Source organism: Lygodium microphyllum, chromosome 18 (assembly GCF_053477565.2).
Source record: "Lygodium microphyllum isolate KBCC chromosome 18, Lygodium_microphyllum_v1.1.10, whole genome shotgun sequence".
Classification (NCBI taxonomy): domain Eukaryota; kingdom Viridiplantae; phylum Streptophyta; class Polypodiopsida; order Schizaeales; family Lygodiaceae; genus Lygodium; species Lygodium microphyllum.
In genome coordinates, this window is record NC_141152.1 from 56,965,436 (window position 1) to 56,990,345 (window position 24,910).

The 24,910-nt window shown below is 42.6% G+C and overlaps 1 protein-coding gene across 3 annotated transcripts in view; it reads right to left on the reverse strand.

The window, feature by feature from the left end:
• Window positions 1-578: 578 nt before the first annotated feature.
• LOC148020913 (NAD-capped RNA hydrolase DXO1-like) overlaps window positions 579-24,910 on the reverse strand; it is a 67,466-nt gene continuing 43,134 nt past the window's right edge. For all 3 annotated transcript variants that reach the window (XM_087698722.1, XM_087698723.1, XM_087698724.1), the window contains 2 exons: window positions 1,810-1,873; window positions 579-815 (listed from right to left, as the gene is read on the reverse strand). In XM_087698722.1, the coding sequence (XP_087554848.1) occupies window positions 709-815; window positions 1,810-1,873 (171 nt within the window). In that variant the 3' untranslated portion in view covers window positions 579-708. The remainder of the gene's footprint in view (window positions 816-1,809; window positions 1,874-24,910) is intronic.

Consider the following 24,910-nt stretch of genomic DNA (forward strand, 5'->3'; position numbering starts at 1 on the left):
ACCAATCAACTTTGTACCACTAGGAAGGGTGAGGTTCAGAATATCTCTGTGTAAGTCAAGCTTATTCAAAAGACTAAACATGGGATGGGTAACTAAACCAAATCTCACTCACTCTCTTTTTTTTCGTAAAAGCACTCTCTCTCTCTCTCTCTCTCTCTCTCTCTCTCTCTCTCTCACATTGCTATCTGTATATTCATAAAACTTTTGCATTAAATCATAGGTTACATCACTATGCCAGCTATCTTTGACACTGCCATTATAGCATTGGCATCTATCTCCTTTGACTCTTTGTTTGAAAAACTCTTTTCATACATCATTATACAAAGGAGCTTTTCTTCCATGGTCCTAACCCAATGCTCCTGAATTTGAATTTTCCATGAGGAATAAAAGTTTGCTTTGCATAAATCATATATTACATCACTACGCTAGCTATCTTTGATGCTGCCATTATGGCATTGGTATCCATCAGCTTTGACTCTTTTCGTACATTGTTGTACAAAGGAGCTTTTTCTTCCATGGCCCTATCCCAATGCTCCTAAATGTAACGTTTCCAAGGGAAATATATATTTGCCAAAAAATTATCACAGGTAATAAACCTGACAGTAAGTTTTTATTTTCATAAGGAAAGTAATGTACAGCTCCTTTTCATGAATTACAAAACTGGTGGAAATGTCCATAAGTGTGGTCAGGCTTGTGACATTTTTGTTGTTAATCAAGCTGCCGAACATGGTTACTGACGGACTGTGGACAGAAATCAGCTTTTCGAAGCTCAAGTCTGTCACTACCCGGTAGATACTTCAGCACATAATCTTCATCTGTAAGAGAAGGCCACAGTATGCATACAAGTCTCTTACTAGACTAGACAAGTCCTGGTATACCTCTCAAACAGCTGTTACTAAAAAAGCATCTCAAAAGTATTTAGCTAATGCATAAGACAATTCACCTTCTAAATCATATGTTTTATACGAATGAGAGACTTTCCTAAATATTTTCTGTAGCAAGCTATTACTAGATGTCTAAAGAGTACAGAATTAACCACTATGCAGCTTGTTAGAAGGTCACTGCCAAATTTCCTTCATGGGCTTTGACAACCTATCAACATTTTTAAAGACTAGCTTTACTCTGCCTTGGGGGGTTCTTATGAATGGGCATTTGACAACTTAACAACATTCTAAAAACTAGTTTACTCTACCTTGGGTTTCTTTTTCATAAGAACCCTGCCATTGTTTTGAGCACATTGGAGACAAGAGGAAGCACTCTGTATCTTAACGAGCAGGTGACTTTCAGAATCAGTGACACCATATAAGCAAAAGATGGCATTGTAGGGCGCCATTGCACTATCTGATAATACAGGTTGTGATACTATATCAAAGGCAACCAAAGATTTTGGCTCTGTCAAAGCCTTCATGAATGATATATCTTGTCTGGGGATCAGCCTTGAGAGCAATGCCCAATGATCTGTTCTGCTGACATCATAGAAATGCCACATTGATTAACAATTGCAAGGGAGTATAACCTTTTTGGCTCTCTCAAATCATCCTAGAATATTGGTCTTGTATGGGCATCAGAATGGAAATACGGCTCGATAATTAGGTCTTCCCTATCCTTACAAAGAGGTTCATGTAATAGCACTCATCTGTGAAAACATCAGGTTTAGTGGATATTTGCGTTTGAGAATACACACTTAGAACATCCCATCTCACACATGAAACAAGAAAAAGACAAGAAAATATTCAAATACAAAAACAGTCCAAGAAAAATCGCTGTTGAATCATAAAACTGTAGCAGTATGAAGTTGATAGACCTTACCATCTTTGACAGTTCCATACAGCCAACAGAGCACCTGATCTGCAAATGCTAGACACACACCTCCCTGTTTTACATTGCCACACAATGACACAGTAAGATAAATTTACTCAAATTCACTGTTACAATCCCAAAAATGGATATGGTTCCTTTGGCGAGAAGGTAAAATTAAAGGCCTCAATTTGGAGAAAATTATCATGCACCTTGGCCTAATTTAACTCCACAAAGATGGCCCAAAAATATCTGTTTATGTTAAAGGCATTTTATCTGTGACAGTAGGACAAATGTCTCCTAAAAAGGACATGTTGTGGGCATCCATCTCTAATCTCTCAATCTCCCTTTCAGTGCCAGTTCTCCATCACCTTCATCATTGTCATTCATCATCAAGTGCTGCCACCCACCCTTGGGAGCTGCTATCCTACTACTAGAGGCTGTCACCCACTTGCAGCTGCTATTCACCATCTGCTGCTGTAAGCCCTTTTGGCAGTGCACCTGCTACTGTCTCCTCCAGATACATCTGTGTTTCATCTCAGCCTGCTATCCCCTACATCCAGCCTATCATGTGGTACCATACAGTTCCATTTTTGACTGCTGGTGCTGTTGCAGCCCCACATACTTGTGTGTGTGTGTGTGTGTGTGTGTGTGTGTGTGTTTTCTCGGCAGATGACACTCTACACTCCCTCAGCCCGCTTCCACAAGACAGTGTTAGTTGGACCATCTCATAGTTGCACTAGTACCATGCATGGAAGGGTTCATACTATACCATACTATAGGTACCATACCATATGTATTAGTATCATAAGGTACATGCTTAATGTATACTTCATTTCTAGTCTGATCTACACTTTGGGATGAGTTAAATGCTCTTTATACTAATATAATTTTCTCATGGTTTATGTTATTTGAGATTCAAACAACTTCTTTACCTTTTTTTAAAAAAGCTTTAAGTCGCTTAGAGAGCATAACGCATCATTACTGCACAATACCTTAAAAATCTTAACGTATCATTTAATATTGTATTCTACCATACCATACTATATTGCACTTTTTGTACTTGACAACCATGGACAATCTTTGCTACTTCAGCTCCTCAACTGTATCTCATCCCTTCATCGTTTATTTAGTATTTAGTCTCTTTTTTTGCGTTCTTTCATTGTGCATAAGCTGTGTTTGTACACTCTTAGTGTTTTTTCTGCAAACCCTAGTACATCTTCACATGGTAATAGAGCCACTGCTCTTCTAAAGAGTATCATGCACGGTTATCATGAAAAGCTTGGTTTGCTGAATGCAACTAATGCATTGTCTCTGGCCCTACATGCCACCTTGTGCGTATGTGCTGCCATTGCATGTTGTACCTGCATGTCATACTTGCCCCTGCATGCCACCCACATGCCTGCAATCTTGCACATCTCTCGTACCACTTGCTATCTATTCTTAGCAACCCCCCACCAGTCAACCAGCTCACCCAATCATTCTTTTACCTTATGTATTGGCACCTTGTGCCTGGCAGAGATAGTGCTGATGGGCCTGGCAGAGATAGTGCTGATGGGACAAGGTATCCTCATGGCTCGTCTTACCCATTTGGGTGTAAGCCTACTAGGTAGGAGACTGCTCACCAGAAACACACCCTTCAGTGGATGATGGCTTCCCCAAAAACCCAACCGCAGTTTCCCTCTTGCCACCTCCCAGCCCAAACTGTCTACATTGCAGCAAGATGGTTGTTGGGTTGGAGCTGTCTTCAACTAAGCAGCCCATATGCATGATGGATGTTAGTTGGTGGTCTAGGTGCACACTTTGCAGTTCAAGGGTGAACACCACCCCTCTACTAAGCCAACGAGCTAAGTGACACTGCATGGACCCAAGACACCCCTCTTCCTTGTCTTCGACCACACTGAACAAGAGCCTATTCAGCAAACCCTAGAGTTTCCCCATGAGCATAAATCTATCATACTCGATCAATAACCTTCATTTCAATGGATCATCGGGTCTCATGGAGTTGATTCGTCAGTAGGAGCTACAGCCAGCCCTTCCTAGATGCAATGACATTCTTCTTCTTTAGGAGCACTTGTTTGGGCCCATGGCTGGCTACATACCTATGGACATAGATTGAGAGACTACAAATCACCATGCTCTCATGGATGATCGGCAGCACGTCATCAGTACCACATGGGATCATTAGAGCTGAGTTTGCTACACCCCCCATGATGATGTGGGGCCTTTTTCACACCATCAGCTTCATCAACAATTGTCATTGTGTGACATGCACCCATACACACCACCTAGGAGAGACTTCGAGGCTTCTAGGCAGCTAGCTCAGGCAAGTCATGAGACTTCATGGTACGCATAATGCATATGTCGAGCAGTGGCTCACATCCTACTCGATATAGAATTGACATGGATCACCTCTTCCCCTTTTAATATGACCATGACTCCCCCTTTATACACCTCTCCCACATTGAGAGAAACTCAGTCATATGACAAGACCTTTACTAGTTGCATATATAGCATACGTGGACTTCACCCCAGCAGCCCCTTCCCTTGAAGATGTCATACTAGCGGGATCACTTTATGAGGACTACAACAAATGGTTTCATTGAGAGACCTAGATACCTAGAGGTATGCATGCCCATAGACAAATGAGGACCCCGACTCATTGTAAACAACGGATATATGAGAAGGCACAATATTAGGAGTTGTACCATTGCACCTATGCAAAGGGACTATATATTGTACCACACCAACCACCAATTCCTCACCCATCCCCCTACCACATTCACCTTTTTCACGCATGATATGGTTAAGAGAGCAATAGAGGGTCTACAAAATGGATAAGTGATGGATCACATAGGTATATAGGATGGGCATTTCATCTATGCAATGGAATTTTTGGCTCCTCTCCTTGCTTTTATATTAAAAAAAGCACTCTAGTGGACACAAGAATGGACCATGTGTAGTAGCATGCCCATCCACAAGTCTAGAGATCACCTAGATCCTAGTAACTACAAGACCATCATGGTGGTTCACAAATTGGCTAAGATATATGGTGCAGAGATAGAGGTGGAGTTTAGCATATGTGCAAAGAGAGGGATATTGAGGGCAACAAGTTATGTTGAATTCAAATAGGGATTCTCTATACTTGACCACATCTTCACCTTGAGAGGCATGATTGAGAAGGCAAAAGTAAGGAAGAAAAGACTGTATTGCTACGTTGGGATTTTCACAATTTGATACAGTTCCATGAGATAGACAACTATAGAGGCTGTAGACACCGAGGATCACATTGGACATGATTTGGGGTATCTATGCATTGTACAACAGGGTGGTAGGCCGAGTGAGATGCCCAGGAGGACTTTCAAGTATAGCCTGGAGTAACATTTAAGTGAAGCAAGGATGTCCCCTCTCCTCTACCCTCTTTGGACTCTACACTGATGAGATAGAATATCACATCACACAAGGAGCAGGTGGGGTGGACATAGTAGGTATATTGGTCTGTATTATGCTTTATGCTAACAATATTATAGCCAATCTTTTGTATTTCAATTGTTACCAAGACATATTGGCTCAATGATTCAAATTAATGTAATGTTCGTTTACTTTCGAATGATTATACTTGGATCGTCGTCGACAAGATGCCCAAGAGAAATTACAAGTTTAGTTGAGCAGTCAAATTGACGAGAAAGCTGATATAACTAAGACTTTTCACTCAGGTAGTCACATTGACTAGAAGCCCATATAATGAGTGTGTTTAGAAAGTAAAACCAAATGCTCATGATGAATGAAATGAATTATGAACCATTGAACTTGTACAATTAAGCTCTCCAGAATCTAAATTTGAAGGCTCCCAAAATTTAGGAGGTTACTATTTTTGAAAGTTGCTCAAATGGAAATTCTTCCTTCTCAATTTGGTGTCGACTCTCTTAACTCTCTCTATATATATGTGCATGTGTGTCTCTGATTTTTGTAGTGATAATTGATCAAGTTGGTTAAGTTCAAAGTATTGTCATTCTCACATTTTTTCCCTACACTTACATTGATATTAAGGCAAGAACTTTTTTGGAGTGACAAGATCTTTGGGCTCAACCTTCTTGCCATGTCAAGAGACAAAGAGGAAAATTTTGGTGAATAACCAAAAGGCTCTTGACACTCTATATTTGTATGCTTCTTTGATTTATCAGAAGATACAAGGAGCTGAAAACGAATCTAGAAACTCAAGCTTTGTGAAAGGCAAGTGGAACCCAAGAGGAAAAAGCTTGGCGGTGAGAGCTATGGCAGATGGAGAGCAAGAGCCAAGAGAGAGAGAGACTCAAAAGTGGGAACTCCAACAACCACAATGTGTCGCTGGGCCTTTCTTTATTCAAACTGTCACTAAAAGAATAACGAATAAGTGACTGTGACGGGCGCCCGCCACCTGCAGTGTGCAGTGGCGGGTACTGTCAGTGTAGTAATACACGGGCGGCTAGACGGAGGCGCCTTTACCCCCAACAACCTCCCACTTAAAGGCGAGTCTGCCACAATGAGAGAGAGAAAAAAGAAAAGACAGTACAACATGTACACATGTACAATGGGATGAGGAAAAAGACGTCGTCTCATCCAATGCCCATCAACCTTCTGAGGAAGGCAAAGCGCTCAATAGTGAGGCTCTTTGTGAGCAAGTCTGTAGGATTCTGCTCGGTCAGAATCTTAACAAGGTCAACAGACCTGTCCTCAACGACCTTACGAATGAAGTGATACCTCACCTCAATATGTTTCGTCTTCACATGGCAGACCGGATTCTTGGCCAACTGAATGGCACTCATAGAATCCGAATGCAGTGTAGGCATAGCATCTGTCATACCAAGGTCTACGATCAAACGACCTAACCAGATAACCTCCTTGCAAGCCTCTGTGGCTGCTACTCGGCCTCTATAGTAGAAAGGGCCATACACTTCTGCGCCTTGGACATCCAAGAGATAGCCCCTCCAGCATAAGTGAACACATAGTCAGAGGTAGACTTCCTACTATCTGCATGTCCTGCATAATCGGAGTCAGTATACCCCACGACTCTTGTATCCTGGCTGCCATAACAAAGACACGTATCTATTGTGCCCTTCAGATACCTCATGATACCCTTCACGGCATCCTAATGTTTCTTGCCAGATGTAACCATATAGCGTGCCACAATCCCAACTGCAAAGGCTATATCTGGACAGGTGGCTATCATGGCATACATAAGACTGCCCATGGTTAATGCATAGGGAATCTTAGTCATCTCGGCCCTCTGCTCATCTGTCTGCGAACAATCGACCTGGGAAACCTTCACATGAGAAGATAATGGACAGCCAATAGGCTTAGCATTCTGCATGCGGAAGCGCTCAAGGACTTTATAAATGTACTCCCTCTGTGACAAATAGAGTAGTCCCTGAGATCGATCGTGCGTAATGCGCATACCAAGTATATGAAAGGCCTGTCCCAGATCTTTCATCTCAAAGCTCTTCTTGAGCTGAGCCTTAAGAGCATCTAGATCCTCATGAGTTGGTCCTACTAAAAGCATGTCATCCACATAGAGTATTAAAATCAATAAAGAACCGTCCCGCACTTTCTTCGTGTACAAGCACGGATCCATAGCACTGTGGCTGTAGCCCTATGACTACATGAACACATCAAACTTATGGTACCATTCCCTAGATGCCTGCTTCAAGCCATATAGACTCTTCTTTAGCTTGTACACTACGTGTTTCTTGCCAGGGTTTGCAAAGCCCTTAAGCTGCTCCATGTAAATCTCATTATGTAAGTCCCCATGTAGAAAAGCCGTCTTGATATCCATCTAGTACAAGTCCAGGTCAAGCTATGTAAACAAGGCCAAGACTAAGCGTAGCGTGGTCATCTTGACCACAGGAGAAAAGACTCCATCAAAGTCAACACCATGCTTCTGCTTAAAACCCTTAGCAACCAATCGAGCCTTGTATGCCGGCTTGGGGTGTCTAGGGATACTTTTCAACTTATACACCCACTTGCATGGCAAAGCCTTCTTACCCTAAGACAAGGAAACCAAATCCCAAGTCTGATTCTTATGCAATGAGTCAGGCTCAGACTGCATAGTCTGATTCTTATACAATGAGTCAGGCTCAGACTGCATAGCTCTCTCCCAAGAGTGACAATTACCCTTGCGCATAGCCTCATCATAAGTGAGAGGCTCTCCTGCATCTTAACTAGTACATAATCCATAGAGAGCGCAAAACGGTCAGGAGGTCGTCTATCTCTAGTAGAACGCCTCAATCAAGGCTCTGCTGCCTAACCGACATCCTATCTAATATCAGCATATCTAACATTTGGGCCATGAGCATCAAGTGATGCTGTACACTGTCTAGCTGGTCGTGGAGCGGATTGAACGGGCGCAAGTGGTCCCTCTTGAAAGATAGCTATGTGTACCTCAATCACTTTCTCAGGCTGCATATGCATTTTGTCCTCATGAAAGATGACATCATGGTTGCGGATCACTTTCCGCACCTGCGGATCCCATAGATGATAATCCATCTCTCCTACATCTCCAAAGCCAATGAAAATGCATTTAACACTTTTAGGATCCAGCTTATTGCGTTTGTCCTTGGGCACATGGCAAAATGCCTCGTATCCAAAGATACGCAAATGATCATAAGAGAGGGCTTGCCTGTCCATATCTCCTCTACAACCTGAAAGTCAATGCCACTACTAGGTGACCTGTTAATGAGATACACTACAATAGTAACTGCCTCAGCCTAAAAGTGTTGCAGTAAGCTAGCCTGGCTAAGCATGCTATGGACCCTTTCCTGAATGATCCTATTTATGCATTCATCCATACCATTTTGGGATGGGGTGTAAGGAACGGTCAATTGACGCTTAATACACCGCTCATCACAAAACTGTTCAAAAGCACGTGATACATACTCATCTCCATTATCTGACCTTAGGCATTTGAGCCTTTTTCCAGACTGGTTCTCTGCCAATGCAAGCCAACGCTGAAATGTGTCTAAGACATCGGATTTTCTCTTTATGGGATAAGCCTAAACCTTACGTAAGTAATCATCTATGAAAGTAACAAAGTACTTTGCCCCACCAAGTAACTGACAGGGTATGGGCCCACATACATCTGAGTGCACAAGAGCCAAGGGCTCACCCATGCGTTTCTTACTAGACTTTTTATGTGTATTTCTAGTCTGCCTGCCATATAAACAATGATCACAAGAATCAAAATGCGAGGAGTCAAAAGACGGAAGATACTACAAAGCACGAGGCATTTTCATTCCTTTAAGAGACGTATACTCCAAACGAGTATACCAAAGGGATACATGAAAAATAGAACCCACAGACAAAACATGATCCAAGGTAGCTCCAAATACAAGTAAGGGATAGAGGCTACCAGACTTGGCACCTCTTGCAAGTACAAGCCTGCCACGAGTAATCTTACATGCAGAGTCTCCAAAGGCCACAAAATACCCTGCATCATCAAGCTGTCCAGCTGACATAAGGCTGTGAGTCAACGCAAGTACATAGCGTATATCATGCAAAACAAAAAAACTGCCAGAAGAAAACTACAACCTAACATCTCCAATGCCCACAATGTCAAGAGACCTGTCATTACCAAGGCGCACAGAACCAGACATAGTACGATAGGTATAAAACCAATCTCTACAGGGTGTCACATGAAATGACGCACCCAAATCCAAGAGCCAGCACTGCGCATACATAGTGTATCTCAGGAGTCTGTAAGGCATCGCATGAAGAAGCTGCAAGTATGTAATCGTCATCTGAATCAATGGCCTGCGTGACATTAACCTCTTCTATCTTCACATTAGACTTTGCACATACTATGTTGCGCTCAAAAGACTTTTCCTGCACTTTATCTTTTCCCTTTTCCTTGCGCTTATCATCGAGCATTTTATAGCACTGCGGCCAAATATGTCCTGCTTTTCCACAATAATGACAGGTAAGATCAGACTTCCATCAACGGAACTTACTGTGACCACGTGACTTGGACCTGGACTTCTGAGAGTCCCTGCCTTTATGATCATTATCATGCTTGCCATTTCTGCCACCTCTAACGGTTAATACATGTGAAGAGCGCGAAGCATCATTGTTTCTCCTATTGATTTCCTCAGTCAATAAAACACTCTCAACATCTTTGATTTTCAGCCCATCAAGCTTGTTCGTACATATAGCAATACAGAAGACATCCCATGATTCAGGTAAGGTACCAAGCAGAAACAATGGATGCAAGTTGTCTTTGAACTCAATGCCTTGTGACAACAGACTCTTCATAATAGCATGAAACTGATTGAAATGAGATAAAAGGGAAATCCCCTCCTTCATGCAAAGGTCCATTAATTGCTTCAACCAATACATCTGTGACGCAGGACTCTGTTGCGCATAAAGCTCCTGAATCTTCTCCCATAAATCCCATGCACTCTGATTTTCATCTTTAACAACATTATGATGGACCTCTTCTGAGAGACAAAATAATGGTAGACTTATATAGATCAACAACTTCCATCCAAACATCATCATCCATATCCTCAGGTTTGACACCCTTGAAACGCAAGGGTTTAATCTGCAACTTCTGCACCAAAACCTGCCATATTTGGGACTTCCAATACCCATAGTTGGTATCATCCAACTTGGCAATGTTAAAGAGAGCTATATCTTTCAAATGACCAATCATACTGTCCCAAATCAAAGCAAAAAGATAAAATTGCAGGTTGCTGTAATTAGCAGAAAATGCACTAAAACCAGGTTGCTGTAATTAGCAGAAAATGCACTAAAACCACTACTAAAACTGGCTGAAAGGGTGGATTTTACGAAGAAAAGCACCTATCCACCAAATATGACCAAGATAACATCAAATAGTAAGCATTACCCTCATAGAAGTGCTCAAAAACTGCAGATTTTAGCTTGCTGTAATAAATGACAACAGTAAGTAAAACTGTCCCAAAATGAAGCAATCACTGATACATATGTCACTGAAATTGCCAAGTAACAAGATACATCCAACAGTGAGTTTCCAGGGGCAAGAAGGTACCAAGAACTGTCAAACCAATAACCTATTAGGCAAGAGCCATCTCATAGGTCCTGAAGTCATGCATGTAATGGGTCTCGAGATAAGAGAAGAGACCAAGCACAAGTACAATTGATAGAGCAAGAAGCTCAATACATAACCATCCAAGATGCATACAAAACTGACAAACATGTGACAGAGATAGGTGCATGCCCCAATAGTCGTATCAAATCAGCCCACTAAAGACAAACTATAGACATAAAGATCTCGAGAGCAAATGCATGTAATTGCCTCACAAGCTCAAGCTCATCTGTAAATAAGACTCTGTGTACATCCGAATATACCAAGAGGCTCCCACTGGAAGTGAAGTCAGATGCAAAGAGAGCAAGCAACGCTCTAATACATCAAATACATGGCTACAGACATGCCAAATCCCAATAGGGTACATCTAGAGCATAAATCCCAAGCTATCTCAAACTCATAAAGCATAAGCCTAAAAGCATTCAAAGGGCATGTAACTGACAACCAAATGTAGCGCCCAGTAGATCCAAAATACTCAAACACATCGGAAGATGAAGCTCCAAGTAACTGTCAAGCATGGGCAAATCAAGTAGCATCCATATCTGACCAAAGCATAAATGCAAGAGGCCTAAATGTCAAGCAGTGACAATAGGCATAGATCGGTCCAAAGCATGTCAACTGAAGCCAAATGCCAGTGAAGAAGAACCAAGTCAAAGCTTAATACAAGCTTAAAAGCATTCTGGAACCAAAGAAGAAGCATTTGACAACCTCCAAATACATCGATATGATCATTTAAACCTCCAGGAAGCACCCCGTATCCATGAACCAATGCATATACCAAATAAATGAGCTTCAGCCCACTATATTACAGCAAGTAATTTACTGTTATATTAAGCTCAAACAGTGCTCAAATCTGCTCCAAATTAGTCCCAAAGCATAGATATAACATCCTATAACATCCGGACATCACCGGGCATCAATAGGCTGCCATGTTTTGACAGTCCTGGGACTATGTATACAACAAAGGGCTGAAGGGGGAAGCACTCGAATTGATCACCGGGAGCCAAGATCCAATGCCGAGGAGTTCGAAGAATGTCAGGAAGGTTGCAAACAATGCCGGGAAGCCGGGGAAGGAGCTGGAAATGCTAGGAGGGGATCAGCCCAGCCCCCTAAAAATGCGCCGCATTTTGCGCTAGCTGCTCTTGGGGGCTGGGGGATCTCCTACAACCCTCGAGAGCACTTGGCAATGTCGAGAGGGCTCCGATGCAGCCTGGGAAGAAGCAGTTGAAGGTCCAGAAGCTCTGGGAGGAGGCGGGAGATCAAAACATACCTGCAAATGAAGGTGCCATGGCTGCCATTGAATCTCGGGTTGAAGCTCTTCAAATCTTGGCTGAAGAGAATGCCAGGCAAGCTCCAATGCCTTTACTCTAATACCAATTGAAAGGGAAGTGGAACCCAGGAGGAAGAAGCGTGGCGGTAAGAGCTATGGTGGATGGAGAGCAAGAGCCAAGAGAGAGAGAGACTCAAAAGTGGAAACTCCAACAACCACAATGTGTAGTCGGGCCTTCCTTTATTCAAACTGTCACTAAAAGAATAACAAATAAGTGACTGTGACGGGCACCCGCCACCTACAGTGTGCAGTGGCGAGTACTATCAGTGTAGTAATACATGGGCGGCTAGGCGGAGGCACCTTTACCCCCAACACTTTGATGGAAAGAAGGGCTAAAGCATGAGGTGTAGCGAAGGTCTTTGAAGATTTCCTTACTCAGAAGGCTCTTGAGACGATGGTATTACAGCTGGAAGGCCTACCTCAACATGAAAGGTATCAATGTTCGTCAATGAAAAAAGCCAGCCAACGAGCAAGAGGCCCTCTCCATATACAAAGCCAATCCTACCAACAGAAGGCCACCAAAGGCCAATAGAAATGGAAAGGCCTCAAACGGATCACTCTTGAAATCTCCAATTGGGAATCGGAGAGCCAAGCCTAAGACTCGACGAAGAGACAATAACGAGAAACTATTGAAGGTGCCATAAGCTACATACAAACATTAGGGACTAAGGACCAAGCGGTAGGGGATTGTAGCTTGATGATAAAGTAAAGAGATTGCCACATGAAAGAAAGGCCTAAGGAAGAATAAAATCCCCAATGAAACTCCTCACGATCCTAGGAAGCCCCCTCAAAAACACAAAGGCCCACAAAATCCATAGCCACATCATCGATATCGTTTTGCTCTAAAAGGGATGTGAGGTACGAGGAAACCACTAGAATCAATGGTGGGGGGTGGGATGGAACCTATGGGAAAAATGGTAGACAATTGGTAACAGATGCCGCAACAGAAAGCTGCTTCAGAGAGTCCTACACAATGGAAGGAAAATGGAGCATGGATAGTCCCCTCTCGTCAACTTGTCACAAAAGTGGCTCTTGTAGAATAATCCTCAACAAAGATGGCCGACTCTGTGAAGATAGCAGGAAACTTGAGTCTAGAAAGGCCATGAACTAAGAGTAGATGGAAGCCCAAGTCCAGAACATGTAGGACCTCAGAAACAAAGCTCGATGGATGGTTAAACAGAAGAGACAAGGTGCCAACACTACTAATAGGCATCGAAGAGACGTCACCAACAATGACGATATCCTCGGGCGAACAAAGATCTTGCAACAAATCACCTTGGGAAGTAATATGACTCAATGCACCACTATCAATGACCTAGGGACACTTAGAAGACGAGAGAATTGTAGAAGGCTCCTCTGAAGAATGTGTAAAAACATGGACTCGATGGTTAACCCGGGTGACGAAGTAGAGGTAAACGTAGCTTCGATATAGATCCAACCTTTGTTTCTGAATGCATATGAGGGTATTTCCTCCAATACTTCTCCTTAAGGTGTAAGGTCTTCCCACGATGAACATGTAGGATATTCTCTATGCTTTCCCACAAAATCTGTATCAAAGTCTGAAGATGACTCAGACTTCTTCCTCTTCCCCTTTTTTCTGTGTGGCTTGTCCTATACTTGGAGAGGAAGCCGCATAAGTATGGCCATGTATATGGGCTCCGCAAGAATCTCTCTCACTTTGATGTGTATCTTGCTAAGGCACCAATGGGACTAGCTCCTTCCAAGTGAGAGTTTCCTAGCCACAAGAAGTGAGAGACCACATCGTACCTCGTTGACAGAAGATATGAGAGAAGTGTCATAGCTAGGTCCTCCAAAGAGATGTCCATACTAGTGGATGCAAGCTCCTCCATCTTGTGGATATGATTCCTCATTGTAGGGGAATTTACAACAGAAAGCTATCATAGCTTCAACTCAAGGATAATTGATGCCCAAATATGGAATAAACCCAACAATAGCAAGCAAGAAAAAGCTAGTGCAAGTTTTGATAGAAGAGGAGTGGCAAGAAGCGTAAGGACCGTTTCAACAAAGATAGACATGACAGAGCCAATCTGAAGCCTAAGAAAGACAGACATGACAAAGATGTGAGAGGGTGAGAGGATCAAAGCTCAGCTGAGAGTGCAGTAGATAGTGTGGAGAGTGAAGCACGACACCCAATGCAATAGACTAAAAGAGTGTAAACTGAAAGTACAAAGTACAACCCTTAAACCTTAGAGTTGTACGAGGTATTCACACCCGAACACGATAAGTGCTCGTAAGTGTATAACAAAAGCACATACGAAAGAAGACAATAAGTTTGGGGAAAAAAACCTCTCATACCGAGAGTAAAAAGTACCCCCGTGTCCTATTGATCACCGACACTCCTCTGTGAGCGTAGGCGTGAGTGAGACCCAACAAGTGAAACCCAATAAACCCCCCTGGAGTGAAGAGTGATAAAAAAATACAAGGATCATCCACCACCAAAGGTAATCAAATTTAAAGCACTGCGAAATGCTTCAAATTTGTCACGAGGTAGAGCTTTGGTGAAGATGTTTGCCACATTACTGGTGGTAGGATAATAGTCAAGGCTGATATCACTTGCATGTAGCCTCTCTCTGACAAAGTGATAATGTATCTTAATGTGTTTCGTACGTGCATGAAACACTGGGTTCCGTGCCACTGCAATGGCACTCTGATTGTTAGTGAACAAAGGAGTAGGCTCCGTAACAGGTACATCCAGATCAGCTAGCAAGTGTCTAATCCATACGCATTCAACTGTGGTAGTAAAAGTTGCCTTGTATTCAACTTCGCATGACGATGTGGCAACAGTGGATCGTTTCTTGCTAAGCCAAGATATACAAGATGGGCCAAGAAAGAAACAATTGCCACTAGTGGAGTGACGTGAATCATAATCACCAACCCAATCATAATCACTGTAAGAATGTAACTGCAACGGTCCCCCCTTGGCATAAAGCAATCCTAGAGATCTAGTACCCTGCAAAAAACAAAAGACACCCTTAAGTGCTTGCCAATGTAACATGAATGGCTGATGCATATATCTGCTTAAGACTGAAACTACAAATTGTATGTCCGGCCTGGTGTTGCATAGGTAAATAAGGCATCCAACTGCTAGAGCATATGTATGTATATCAAACAAATTACTGTCATCATGTAATAACAACTTTAGTCCAGGTTCCATTGGTGTACAGACTGGCTTGCAATCCTGTAAGCCAAACTTCTCAAGAAGTTTACCAATGTATCTTGATTGTGATAACCAATACTTCTAGCATCATGTATGAACTAAATGCCCAAGTAATAATGCAAAGACCCCAAGTCTGACATCTCAAAAGTTTGCTGCAAATTTTGTTTAAATGCTGAAATCTGATCAGCATGTATCCCTGTAAGCAAAAGGTCATCAACATATAGATAAATGATCAACATGGATTCCCCCTCTTTACATATGTAAAGGGTGGACTCAGATGAGCTGTTTATAAACCCTTGGCTGAGTAAAAAGGCATCAATCTTTGCATACCAAGCTCTAAGAGCTTGTTTCAAGCCATATAAAGCCTTTTTCAGCTTGCAAACCAAGTGTTCGGATCCCTCAACTGCAAAACCTATGGGCTGTTGTACATATACTTCCTCGTGAAGTTCCCCATGTAAAAATGCAGTTTAAATATCTAACTGATGCACAATCCATCCATAATGGGCAGCCAAAGGAACCATAGACCTGATGGTAGTCATTCCGGAGGTAGGAGCAAATGTCTCCTCATAGTCAATGCCTTTCTTCTATGCATAGCCTTTAGCTACAAGCCTTACCTTATATTTGTCAATGGATCCATCTACATTCCGTTTCAGCTTGTAGACCCATTTTGTTACAATGGCATTCTTCCCAAAGGGCTGTTGAGCTAAAACACGCTTTTCAACTGATTAGCATTCTTAAACAGTCCCAAAAAACACTTAATTAATGAAAAACCCTAAAAAGGGAAGCGGTCCGAGAGAGTTTCGGTGGTCTCCCAAAAACCCTAATTTTTGGGGCATCCTTCTGCATCAATAAATAGACAAGCTGCCCTCATTCAGCCTCATGCCGTCTGTGCATTGCATCCGTGTTTGCTCATGCTGCTGGCGCCTTCATCCATGCTGATGTCAACTGCTAGCGACATCATCATCTGCTGCGATCTGATCATCCAATCATAGCCAACCACATCAAACACTGTTTCAGCCTGCATTTGCACCTGTGCAGCCTAGGCGTCAGCTATTCATCATCCTGCGGCAATTTCAGATTTGTGTTTATTGTCTGGGACAGCCGCCAGCCATCACACACACTGCTACTATTTGCGTTTGTTGATCAGCATCTGCTATCACTTGCGTTTACAGCATCTACCTCCTCAAACACTCTGACTGGTGGTCACAGACTTGGGATCCATCTCCAGTGGACGTCACTCTCTGACATTGCTCTGCCCTTGAGCACACTATACACTCTTACATTCATATACAGCATTCATTCACTTCAGAGTTGTGTTCTCTCTCTCCCTTCTTCTGTTTGTGTTTGAGTTTTGAGTTTGAGTTTTGCATTTAGGGTTTGAGTTTTGCTCTCTGTGTCTACGTCTATCTCTGTGTTTTTGTCGTGGTCGTACACTCTATGTGTCCTCTGTGCAAACCCTAGCAGTTTTCTTCACATGGTATCAGAGCCAATGCTCTTGTAAAGAGTATCCTGTGGATATTGCGGAGACCTTGTCTTTGTGCGAGGCACACAATACAACTCCTAACCGAATCACAATGTCCCAGACACCTTCTTCTCTAGTTCCTATGATGTCCTATCAGGCTTCTCCATCATTGGAGGCCCTAAGACAGCATTATGGACTTGGTGAGAAGGATGGCAATCCACTTTCACCTTCACCTTCTTCTTCTACTCCTATTTCAGATTTCACTAACATGACAGAGGAGAAGTACTATCACAACAAGTACGGTGATGTTTACACCCCTCCTACCAGTTTTGTTACCACATTCGGTCCGGTTGGTGAGGCTGACCACCTCTCCGATCATGGAGGACATACGGCATTCGAAACATCTGGCGATCCATCTTCATCATCTCAGCCAGGTCCAATGTCAGGTTTATATAATTCTTTTATATTACATGAATCGAAACCCTCGCATGTTTCTTCTTTTGAGGTACAAGATCCGGATGGCTTTGCGTATGTGAACTTCAATAGAGGGGGCTCATGAAGCAGACGAAATTCAAGTACATCTATAGCTTTTGTTTCATTTGAGCATATCGCACACACTTCTCACTTCCCTCCCATTCCACCCTCTTCTATATCACACCTGAATCACCTCTCATCATCTTTCCAAAAACTTGGATTACACTCCATATCTGCATCACACATCCTAGGGGTTGGATCATCCATCTCCACTCCTAGCACCTTCTCCTTCTCTACTCCATTTTCTACCTCTTTGCACCATGGTACTTCATTAGGGGGAATGAGCACATTGCCTCTGAACTATGCTTTCCAAGTTCAAAGGCAAAGGAAGAATTACAGACTTGGGATCCATGTCCGGTGGACGTCACTCTCTGACATTGCTCTGCCCTTGAGCACACTGTACACTCTTACATTCATTTACAACATTCATTCACTTCAAAGTTGTATTCTCTCTCTCTCCCTTCTTCTGTTTGTGTTTGAGTTTCTGTATTTGAGTTTTGAGTTTTGCATTTAGGAATTGAGTTTTACTCTCTGTGTCTACGTTGTTGGAGCACGCGGGTAGCGGAAGCGTGAAGATTTGCAGTAGAGGAAGTGAACAGGTGAGTGAGAGTGAGAGTAAGAGTGACGAACTGATTTGGGTATACCAACAATGTGTTGGTACACAAAGAATAAAATGTATTTATACTTAGGGCCCGTAAGGGTGCATTCACATGTACAACATAACAATACACGTGTAAAATACACGGAGGTGAATAAAGGACCTTTACATCCCAACAACCTCCCACTTAAAGGTCCGGAGTGAACCTTTAACCAACTCCCACTAGTCGTATGCAATGCTCATGCTGAGCCTTGCCTAGACTTTTAGTGAGAACATCTGCAAGGTTGTCCTGTGTTTTGATCTTGGTCAATGTGATTAGACCATCCTCCAGAATCTATCTGATAAAGTGATATCGCACATCAATATGCTTTGTGCGTGAATGATACATGGCATTTTTAGCCAGATACACTGCACTCTGGCTATCACATCCCAACACTAGAGTACTCATAGACATGCCAAGATCCTCTGTGAGTCTGCTCAACCATATAGCTTCCTTAGAAGCTTCAGTAGCTGATATGTATTCAGCTTCAGTAGTACTCAGTGCTACGATGTTCTGCAACCTGGAGCACCAAGAGACGGCCCCTCCAACAACTGTAAAGACATACCCACTAGTGGACCTGCGAGTGTCTAAGTCACCTGCCATGTCTGCATCACAATAACCCTGCAGATTAAGTGCACCCTGCCCATAGCAAATACACTTTCTTTGTGTACCCTTCAGATATCTAAGAATACTCTTGACAGCCTCCCAGTGTGGTTTGCCAGGATTTGACATAAACCTGCTGACAACTCCCACTGCATGAGCAATGTCTAGACGAGTAGCCACCATAGCATACATAAGAGAGCCACAAGCTGATGCATAAGGGACTCCCTTCATAGCATTGGCTTCCATGTCATCTTTTGGGCTGTTGGCTTTACTAAGCTTAAGATATGGAGGTAAGGGTACTCCGAGAGGCTTAGCTTCAGCCATGTTAAATCTGTCCAGTACCTTTTCAATGTACTTTTCTTGAGATAAGAACAACAATTTCTGCGTTCTATCCCTACGAATCCTCATGCCCAATATATGCTCTGCATTCCCCAAATCTTTCATGGAAAAGGCTGATTTCAGCTGATCTTTGAGAGCATCCAAGCTAGTCTTTCTCTTCCCAACTAGCAACATATCATCAACATACAAAATAAGTATGATAAGGCTGCCATCTGTATCCTTTTTCATATACAAACAATGATCTGCATGGTTGTGCGTAAACCCATGAGAGAGCATAAAAGTGTCAAACTTTTTGTACCACTGCCGTAGTGCTTGTTTCAGCCCATATAAGCTGCGTTTTAGTTTACACACCAACTGCTCTTTTCCAGGAACTACAAAACCCTCAGGCTGTTTCATGTAGATCTCCTCATCAATGTCACCATGCAGAAAAGCTGTTTTCACATCCATTTGGTACAGCTCTAAATCCAATACAGCAGTGAGAGCAAAAAGCACACGTAGTGTGGTCATCTTCACGACAGGTGAGAAGACCTCCTGGAAGTCAATCCCTTCCTTCTGTGCATACCCTTTGCCAACCAATCTTGCCTTGTACTTGGGTTTCCCATCAACTATCTTTACTTTGTAAACCCATTTGTTTGGAAGAGGCTTTCTTCCTTTGGGCAACGACACAAGATCCCAAGTATCATTAGCATACAGAGATTTAATCTCTTTTTGCATAGCTAGCTCCCACTTATTGCTGAATTTGCATGACTTAGCCTCTTTATATGTCAAAGGCTCACCCTCATCAGTAAGCATCACATAATGCAAAGAGGGGTCATACCTATGTGGTTGCCTTCTTAGGCGTGTAGACCTGCGTACCCAATGATCTACATTCTCAGGAATCGGATCTACATCTGGAGGCATGTTATTTTCAGCATTTATTGGCTGCTGTAAGCCATTTTCAGCATGCTGTTCATGCTGTACAGCACCTTCATTTTCATTTCCAGCACCTGCATTTTCATAATCAGCAAGTCTATCTTGCTGTCCATGACCTCCCTGTGCTTCTATTTGCTGTCCATCATCATCTGGCTCAAAGATAACCGGCTGATCATCAGTTTCAGCCTGTGGTACAGCACCATGAGGCTCATCATTTGAAGTAATAGGTGGCTGCGAATTCTGAAATTTGACCTTTTTCATGTCTTCATCAAAGGCTAAAGTACTTTTCAGCAACTTTGCCTCATTAAACACAACATTACGGCTGCGAACAATTTTCTTGGACTGAGGTAGCCACACTCTATAGCCAAATTCACCCTCATCACCATAGCCCATGAAAATGCCTTTGGTGGATTTCGGGTCAAGTTTATTCCTCGGCTCATTTCTAACATGCACAAAAGCATCACAGCCAAATATTCGTAAATGGTCATATGAGGCCGGTTTGCCAGACCAAACCTCCTCAGGGATGCCATTATTTAGGGACCTGTTTGGAGAGCGGTTGCAAATGTGAACCGCGGTTTTAAGTGCCTCTCCCCAAAATTCATGAGGGAGATTAGCAATGGACAGCATGCACCGCACTCTCTCACATAAGAGTCCTATAATATCTTTCAGCCACACCATTTGAAGAAGGGCTGTAAGGGGCTGTAAGCTCCCTCTTGATCCCATGCAAGTCACAAAAGGATTTAAATTCATTAGACGTGAACTCACCCCCATTATCAGTTCTCAAGCATTTCAACTTTCTACCTGTCTGAGTGGTCACAAATGCATGAAAAGTTTTAAAAACAGCAAACAGTTCACTTTTCTTTTTCAGCAAATACACCCAAATCTTCTTGGAACAATCATCAATAAAGGAGATAAAATATGCAGCACCACCCAAGGATTTCATGAGCATACTACATACATCAAAATGCACTAAGTCCAAGACATTGGACTTACGAGAGACACCAGAGTAAAAGGAATTTTTTATTTGCTTTCCAAACTGGTAGTCATTACAAAAATCAAGTTTAGAGCCTTTTTCATCAACCCTCTTCAGAGAGCTAAGGGCATCAAGTCCTTTTTGGCTCATATGGCCTAATCTCTTATGCCATAACTCCAAATGACAGCCAATTTCAGCAACTGCAAGAAACTTGCCATTCAAAGCTTTACAGTGCAGACAATACAGAGTGCCCTTCTTTGTTCCTTTAGCAATCAGCATGGAACCCCTTTTTAATTTCCACAAACCACCACCAAACAGTGTGGTGTAACCATGCAAGTCAAGCTGTCCAACAGGTAGTAAACTCTTCTTGATGCCAGGCACATATCTGACATCTTTCAACACAAGTTCTTGCCCATTATCCAAAGACAAGTGTATGGTGTCAATCCCATCAATGCTGCAAGCATGATTATTTCCAAGGTAAACCTTGCCATAACAGCCTGCATCAAAAGTAGCAACACTCCAAGCATGGAGTCACATGGAAAGAGGCACCAGAGTCTACAATCCAAGTCTGAGTGACACAATCATCAACTGACAAAAGTGCATCAATCACATCAGCCTTGGTGATCTGCATATCCTGCATGTGAAATACAAGGACATCATAATCCACTGCACATAATACATCAGCCTCTGCATTTGAGAGCTCCTCTATGACAACACTAGAGGCCACATTGGCCTTTTCCTTGCCTTTACCTGCCTCAGATGCATCTGTCTTTTCCTCTTTCTTCTTTTTGTCTCATGCATTCTTCTTTCTCTCTTGTTCCTTCTTGTAATACCTGCAATCAGGCTTCTTGTGGCCCTTCCGACCACACTGATAGCATGTAACATCACTCTTTTCTTTTCCTTTGCTCTTGCTCCTGCTTCTCTGTCCAGCATTTGCATTTTTCTTTTCAACCCTGCCTCTAACATTATAAGCTAAGTTGTTGCCTTCTCCACTAGACTTACATCTAATTTCTTCATTCAAGATCGAACCCCTCACACCATCATATGTGAGATTGAGGTTATTACTGAGAGAAACAACCAAAGTCTCCCAAGAGTCAGGCAATGTCATGATCAAAAAGATTGCCCTCAACTTATCATCAAAATCCAAACTTGCATCCTTGAGCTGATTTAAAATGCCAGTAAATGCACTCAAGTGCTCAGCTGCAGGCTTGGACTCATCCAGCCGCATATTCACCAACTTGCGCATTAAAAGCACCTGATTAACAGGTGTGGTGATCTCATAGGTAGTTTTCAACTTCTCCCATATTGCATGACTAGTGTCTAAACCCTTAATGTCTGTCAAAATGTCATCAGTGACACCCATCTTTATATAAGCCACAGCCCTTTTATTGACTTTGGCCCAATCCGCCTCAGACATTTGTGTGGGTTTATCCATTTGCAAAGCATCCTCACAATCCTTTAAGAACAGTATGCCCTGCATACGATCTTTCCAAAGATCAAAGCCCTGACCATCAAATCGCTTGATTTCCATCAAACTTTTAATGTCAGAACTGGAAGAAGTTGCAGCCATTTTATCACAAGTACAAGTGTAAAAGTACTAAACTGCAAGAGCACAAGCTAAAACAGCAAATACACTGCTGTTCTTGCATAACCAGCAATAATCCTCTGCTGTTTTGACATAAACCAGCCGTTGCACAGTCAAATAATGCAGAAATTTATCAAATTCTGCACAAAATTCCAAATTTCCAGGTCCAAATGTGCGCAAATGTCAGCCAAACTGACTCAGCTGAGCAAAATTACCTCAATACATGAAAAGCCCCAATTTTCCTTGGTCCAATGCCAAGAAATTTTACTCGGATGAGCAAAATTTCAACAAATTTGAAAAATCCCCAAATTAATTGAGGTCAATGCGCACAATGTCTGCAATTTCTGACACAGATGTCACTGCCAAGCATAAACAGCATCAAATCTGGGAAAAGCCCCAAATTTCCAGCCTCAAATTTGCACAAATCTGAAAACTGTGCTTCCACGCGCGAACCCCCGTCAGTAAGGGGCTGCTTGCAGGAAATTTTTAAAAAATGAAGGAAAAATGCCTGAAAAAAGTAACGAATCTGCTGCAAAATATGACGAATCACCCCGTCACCAGCCACTGACTGTCGCATGTCCTGCGTCTAATGTCGCCTGCTCAAAAAACATGATGAAACTGCATTGCGTGACCTATGCAGCCTGCACCTGGCTGCTCGTGACCTGCGTTGACCTGTTTGACTGCATGCCTGGTCAAAATTGACTTGTCGCTTGTCTATCAGGCTGTCACTTGCACAAAACGTGACCTACAACACGGTCGCCTGACTGTCCAGCACATACACATGCCTGGAAACAGTGACGACCTGACCTCTATGAGTGACGACTTACTGATTTCTCGTGAGCGAAGAGCTGGTGATGTCTCACGCGGACTTCGAGGAGCGCGAGCACCTTAACCTCAGCTCTAATACCACTTGTTGGAGCGCGCGGGTAGCGGAAGCGTAAAGATTTGCAGTAGAGGAAGTGAACAGGTGAGTGAGAGTGAGAGTAAGAGTGACGAACTGATTTGGGTGTATCAACAATGTGTTGGTACACAAAGAATAAAATGTATTTATACTCGGGGCCCGTAAGGGTGCATTCACATGTACAACATAACAATACACGTGTAAAATACACGGGGGTGAATAAAGGACCTTTACATCCCAACATACGTTAGTCTCTTTGTGTTTCTTTAGTGGTCCTACACTTTGTGTGTCCTTTGTGCAAAACCTAGTAGTTTTCTTCACAAGGGCAAAGATACCAAATCCCATGTTTGATTCTTAGAGATAGAATCCAATTCAGCTTGCATTGCTGCCATCCAATGCACACTCTATTGTGCATCCTCAAAACATTCAGGTTCCTCATCATCAAGGGTGCTTACTGCCATAACAAACTCCATGGTATGTGCAGTATCATGCATATGAGCTTGCCTTCTAGTACAACCAGCCATGGGTGCATCCAGATGACTATCTTTCATAGTCTTTAAATACCATCTAGGCATTTGTCTTGCCTCCTGACTGTGCATAAGCTCTTGCTGAATTTTAGTTCCAGCACTTTGCTGAATATTCAAATCAGCCAATGGCTCATTTTCTGCATTTTCAAAAGGAGCAGTTGGCTGAACATTGAGTTCACTTGTTGAAACTCCAGTTGAATCACCAAATATAATGGGCAGCAGCCCTTCAAATACATCACGGGCAGCCTAATATGTGTCTAAACCAGCCAGGGACAATTCTTATTTTTCATCGAATAATACATCCCTACTAACAAAGACCTTTTTAGAGACAGGATCATAGAGTCTGTAGCCTTTGCTCTCACTACTATATCCCACAAAAATGCATTTGACAGCCTTGTTATCCAACTTTTATCTGAGTACCTGGGGAATGTGTGCATATGCAAGACAACCAAAGGTATGAAAGTGCCCAGCAAAAGGTTTCCAGCTGTTCCAAGCCTCAAAAGGTGTAACATTCTTTAATGCTTTGGTGGGGCATCTGTTCAAAACATGGCAAGCACACATAACGGCTTCCATCCAAAAACTATGTGGCAAGCTCTTTGCTTTCAACATACATCTGGCCATCTCCATGTGTGACCGATTCTTCCTCTCTGCAACCCCATTCTGCTATGGAGTATAAGCAGAGTGAACTGGTGAACAATGCCCTTCTGCTTCAAAAAAGAATTTAGCATAGAGGACATATATTCCCCCCCTCGGTCCAAACGGAGAGTCTTTATTTTACAACCAGATTGGTTCTCGACAAGTGCTACAAAAGCCAAGAAATAGGTTGTGGGGCAATCCTCATGGTGAGGTTTAGGGCCGTATGAAAAGCCAAGTACAAAGGAGGTAATGAGTTCAATGTAGTAGATATCAGCTATGCATCTGAATAGTACTCATCGACATTCATAAGTTGCTCACGCAAGTCTTGAACTTTATTCAAGTGATCCTGCATAGAATCACCCTCATCCATCCTCAATGTCTCAAGCTCTTTCTTTAAG